Source organism: Diceros bicornis, chromosome 28 (assembly GCF_020826845.1).
Source record: "Diceros bicornis minor isolate mBicDic1 chromosome 28, mDicBic1.mat.cur, whole genome shotgun sequence".
In the NCBI taxonomy this organism is placed as follows: Eukaryota; Metazoa; Chordata; class Mammalia; order Perissodactyla; family Rhinocerotidae; genus Diceros; species Diceros bicornis.
The window spans coordinates 28,179,401-28,185,400 of record NC_080767.1 but is presented as its reverse complement, the minus strand read 5'-3'; the positions used below and the strand labels follow the sequence as shown (position 1 = coordinate 28,185,400).

At 37.1% G+C, this 6,000-nt stretch overlaps 1 protein-coding gene across 1 annotated transcript in view; it reads left to right on the top strand.

The window, feature by feature from the left end:
• The window catches only part of C5 (complement C5), a 92,056-nt gene continuing 86,056 nt past the window's right edge, over positions 1-6,000 (top strand). Inside the window, exon 1 of the mRNA XM_058524745.1 lies at positions 1-65. Within this exon, the coding sequence (XP_058380728.1) occupies positions 1-65 (65 nt within the window). The remainder of the gene's footprint in view (positions 66-6,000) is intronic.

The following is a 6,000-nucleotide window of genomic DNA, read 5'->3' as shown; positions in this document are numbered from 1 at the left end:
ATGGGCCTTTGGGGCATACTTTGTTTTTTAATCTTCCTGGGAAAAAGTTGGGGACAGGAGCAAACGTAAGTAAAAGTACCCATCTTCATTTTTCAATGCATCTTAGCTGTGATGAGCAAAAAGTAAATTCAACAGACTGTGTTAATTTGAAAATAACTTTCTACTGTTGAGAACGCCAAGTGAATAGTCTCATCTTTGAATGAGAAAGTCAGGGAAGCATTTTAATTTGATGAGTGGCTAACAACATGACAGTTTTATAGAATTGTTATTTATAAAAATTTACATCAGTGGTTATTCAAATTCCTCTTCAAAAAAAGCACAAAATAAACCCAAGATAAAGTTTCTTGCTTATTTCTATTTGGGACATAGTTTTCTTTGTGTTTTCCATATATTGTACACGGTAAAGCAGGGTTACTTGGGGATCAATTCTAATACTGTGATTTGGAAAACTATTGTTATAATTACTTCCAAATTTATGAGCTAACTCTTCATAAATTTTAGTGTTATTATTGAAATACTGTACATTTTAAACTATGTCAAAAATATTGATCTCATATGTAGAAATAACATTTTAGTACTGAAAAGGAACTGGAGAGTGTCTAATCGAACCTACTCATTTCCCATATAAGGATAAATCCAGTAGGGGAAGTGACTTACCAAAGGTCACACCACTAGAGAGACAGAAGCAGGACTTGTATTAAGGACTCCTCTTTTCCACTTCAATTTTTTTCCATTTTTTCATAAATTTATACAGGCATACCTCGTTTTATTGTGCTTTGCAGATATTTCACTTTTTACAAATTGAAGGATTGTAGCAACCCTGCATCGAGCAAGTCTGTTGGTGCCATTTTTCCAACAGCATTTGCTCACTTTGTGTCTCTTTGTTAAATTTTGGTAATTCTCACAATATTTCAAACTCTTTCATTATTATCCTGTTATGGTGATCTCTGATCAGTGATCTTTGATGTTACTATTTTAATTGTTTTGGAACGCCATGAACTGCGCAGATATAAGATGGCAAACTTAACAGATAAACATTGTGTGTTTTCTCACTACTCCACCGACCAGCCATTTCCCCATCTCTCTCCCTCTCCTCAGGCCTCCCTATTCCCTGAGTCAAAACAGTATTGAAATTAGGTCAATTAATAACCCTATAATGGCCTCTAAGTGTTCAAGTGAAAGGAAGAGTCACGTGTCTCTCATTTTAAATCAAAAGCTAGAAATGATCAAGTTTAGTGAGGAAGGCATGTCAAAAGCTGAGAAAGCCTGAAAGTTAGGCCTCTTGTGCCAAAGAGTTAGCCAAGCTGCAAATGCAAAGAAAAAGTTCTTGGAGGAAATTAAAAGTGCTACTCCAGTGAACAGACAAATGATAAGAAAGCAAAACAGCGTTATTGCTGATATGGAGAAAGTTTTAGTGGTCTGGATAGAAGATCAAACCAGCCACAACATTCCTTTAAGCCAAAGCCTAATCCAGAGCAAGACCCTAACTCTCTTCAATTCTACAGAGGAGAGAAAGGTGAGGAAGCTGCAGAAGAAAAGTTTGAAGCTAGCAGAGGTTGGTTCATGAGGTTTAAGGAAAGAAGCCATCTCCATAACATAAAAGTGCGAGGTGAAGCAGCAAATGCTGATGTAGAAGCTGCAGCAAGTTATCCAGAAGATCTAGCTAAGGTAATTAATGAAGGTGGCTACACTAAACAACAGATTTTCAATGTAGACGAAACAGTCTTATATTGGCAGAAGATGCCATCTAGGACTTTCATAGCTAGAGAGGAGAAGTCAATACCTGGCTTCAAAGCTTCAAAGAACAAGCTGACTCTCTTGTTAGGGGCTAATGTAACTGGTGACTTTAAGTTGAGGTCAATGCTCATTTACCATTCTGAAAATCCTAGAGCCCTTAAGAATTATGCTAAATCTACTCTGCTTGTGCTCTATAAATGGAAAAACAAAGCCTGGATGACAGCACATCTGCTTATAATATGGTTTACTTAATATTTTAATCCCATTGTTGAGACCTACTGCCAGAAAAAAGAGATTTATTTCAAAATGTTACTGCTCATTGACAATACACCTAGTCACCCAAGAGCTCTGATGGAGATATACAATGAGATTAATGTTGTTTTCATGCCTGCTAACAATATCCATTCTGCAACCCATGGATCAAGGAGTAATTTTTACTTTAAAGTCTCACTATTTAAGACATACATTTTGTAAGGCTATAGTTGCCATACATAGTTATTTCTCTGATGGATCTGAGCAAAGGAAATTGAAAACCTTCTGGAAAGAATTCACCTTTCTAGATGCCATTAAGAACATTTGCAGTTCATGGGTAGAGGTCAAAATATCAGCATTAACACGAGTTTGGAAGAAGTTTATTCCAACTCTCAGGATAACTTTGAGGGGTTCAAGACTTCAGTGGAGGAAGTAAATGCAGACGTGTTGGAAATAGTAAGAGAAGTAGAATTAGAAGTGGAGCCTAAGGATGTGACTGAGTTGCTGCAATCTCATGAGAAAACTTTAATGGATGAGGAGTTGGTTTTTAAGGATGAGCAAAGAAAGTGGTTTCTTGAGATGGAATCTATTCCTGGTGAAGATTGTTGAAATGACAACAAAGGATTCAAAATATTACAGAAACTTAGTTGATAAAGCAGCAGCAGGGTCTCCAATTTTGAAAGTTTTACTGTTATTGGACTGAAACACAGGTTCTTTTACCCACCACATAGTAGGGCCAATAAAGAAAAAAACTAAAACACTAGGCTTGTGGCAAGGAGAGAGGTTTACTATTATTGAAAGGCAGCCAGAAGAGGAGAAGGGAGTTAGTTAGAACTCAGATCCACCTCCTTGAATGGAAAAAGGTAGGGGTTTTTATCTGGAGTTTTAGGTAGGGGAGGGAGAGCATGTGCTGGGGTTTTAGGTAACAGAGGGAAAGCATATGGCCATGCTGGTTGGCACCTTCCCACCAGCCTGTGTTTGGCCCTGGAGACTGAATTTCTTTCCCTTGACTGCCTGGACTTTTCTGATTAGCTTTCATCTTCAGCCTGTGTTTGGCCTTGTGAGGCTGAATCTTGATGTCTGGACCTTGACTTCCTGGGAAAGACAGCTCACTCCATACTAAGGAGGGACAGAAAGACCTGGTTAGTTTTAAACAACAGTTGATTGTGCTGAATATACACAGCTGCAGTTAGCAAAGCTTATCTCAAAGTTTTTGTTCTCTTCTTCTAGCCCAGGGAAGACTTTTTAACCTCTTCCTGCCCAACTTCAATCCCCACTGTCTTACGATCATTCCTCAATCTTGGGGAATGAGAGGTGAAGACTGCTCTAGCTACTTCCTGCTATAAAAGGGCAAAGATGAGGATCAGAGGAATGAAACAGTTTTACCTTTATTTTAAAATATTTTGGGGTACCAGGTGGGGAAAGCAAGATATGCTTTGCATTACTAATATTTTAGTACTCTGATCAGTGGCTTTGGAACAACACTTAAGTTCACATTTTATAATTACACAGATGACCACACAGATTAGCAAAATGGACAGCCCAAATTATAGTATCCTCACCATAATGGACCTCAATCCTTGGGGAATCCAGGAGAAGAGGCCTGTAAACCAATTAAGGTTAGTGCCTAGAACCTCAGGTGAAATCTGATGTAGCCAAGTAGCCTGTTGTCTATAGTCTAACAAATAAGGTAAGAATATGGGAGTCATTTATTACTTATCTTTAGAGGGCTGTTTTCTGAACAGCACTTTGCAGTCTGTCAGGGAATCACTTGACTATTCAGAGAAGTCAGTGTCTAGAGTATGAAGCCAGCCTAGGTTTCGGTGAACCCAGCTGTGATGTTTTTCTATGGCATGGTTCATGTTCCCTGTGGTGTTTTTCCTATAGTCCCATCCAGCAGGGATGAAGACCAGGATTTCAATAGGACCCAGTCTCTATGACCAAGATGGTACAAAGAAACATCTGACAGTGTTTAGCTCCTTAATTTGAGTTCCCTCCAAGTCTTTTGGATCATCTCTAGAACATAGAAAGGGTCTCCCAAAGTTAGGCCTACATTGTGTAAGCAAGTAACCAGATATTCAGTAAGAGGCATTTCTAGAGAAACAAAAAGAAAACCAAGATTACTGGTTGGAGCAAATTATAAACCAATTTCTCATGCCAGGGGATGGTCAGTCAAGAAGATCTCTAGATGTCAGGGGTGAAGCATCCCCTGCAGTTTTAAATATCTCCAAGGATGTCATCAGGCATTCAAGTAAACCTTTTGAGTGGCTTACACAGCAACAGGCATGAGGATTGTCTAAACATGGGCTTCATGGTGCTCTCTCTTAGGTTTATGTTAAGTTGTCTAGCTTCAGTTTGCAGGGCTTCAGGAAAAAGGGTGGTTTTAGTTCTCAATGACTCCAAATATAAAGGACAGAAAAAACCTGAAAAGGTTAATTTGGAGATCTGTACCAGATATTTGAGGAAACTAGAATTCAGGATACAGTCCGGTTTACAGATAGAAAACAAAAACTGAAGACAATTAACAGAACCAGCATCCAACATCCACAAATATATATTATAGTTCCTGCTGAAACATGATTTGTCTCTCTAAAATCACCCTCATTTTTATCAAAGATAGTCAAATTAAGATTCATTGGTTTGCAAAATAAGTCCAGTTTTAATAAACTTGGCCCCGTTATTTACATAAGCACAGCAAGAATGGCAATTGATCATAAAGGCTCTTTTAAATCTGCTTTGCTGGAACATTTTATAAGGAATCTCAGATTGATCTTTAAAGGTCTCTCAAGGCCAGGAAAGCCAGACCAAGGACTTATCATCAGACACCACCTGCAATATCTACAGATTTGTGTGAATTCTTCTCTTCTCAAGGTCCCCAAAATATCCTGGGGTTCTCTGCACCTGCCAGAGAGTGACTTTCCTTACTCACATGGTAAGGTTGCTGGAAACCCTGGAAGCAAGGTGCCAGGCCAATATTTCCAAGAGGCTTTATTCCATAAAGTCCAATCTTTGTTTCTCAAAGCTGTATTGTCATATCTGAGTTTATGCATGTTTCTCTGAAACATGATATTCCAGTCAAAGCCTTGGTAATATAACCAGTGTTTCCAATTGTGTCCTGCTATCAGGAAAACAGATTATTTTTGAACTTATGCAAGTAACTATATTGCCATGAAAATAAGAATACTTACTCATCAAAAGTTTTTAAATTCTAGTGGGATCAGAAAGGAAGAAAAAAGTGAATGTTTCAATTCTTTTTACAAAACTGTAATTTACCAAATTGTTATAAGTCATAGTTAGCTTAAGAGAAAAGAGGAAAAGTTTTCCTTAAACTTGGGAAAATAAAACATTAAAAAATCAGCAATATTTTAAATAAAAAGTCATAAAAAATTACAATAATCTTCATCAATTTATTCAGTCCCATGATATCAACTCTTGATCTTCTGTTAGCAGTTTCATGAGGCCATCAGTTTCTCCATTACAGTTCTATAATTTCTTAGCCAGCTCAGCTTCATAATCTGAAAGTATATCAGAAACCTGTATTTTAGAGCAAGTGTCAGCAAGTGTCATCTCTCTGAAGATGAAACATATTTGCAAAAACATCAGAGTAGAACAACAACTGTCTGCCAATGACCAAATACTCAAAATGGCAATTGACAGAGACACTTGGCTATTTCTGTGACATACAACACTTTGAGACAATAACTAGAATTATGACTGACAACCAGGACAGATCAGAAGTTTTGGAATGTTATATAATTTTTTAAAAACACTTATATTAATAACATTTACCCACATAATACAACCTAGGAAGGCTTATTATCATTTATTTGATAATACTTCCCAAGTAATTTAACATACCAAATAAGTTTAATTAGTTCAGTATCTTCCTCTTTATAGAAAGAGAGAACAAATTCTTTGAGAAATCTCAAGGGTGATTGGAAATTTTCAAAGTTTCCTTTTTAAGTTAAAAGAAAGATTTTAATTTTGGGGGAAGTTTGTCAAAAATATCAA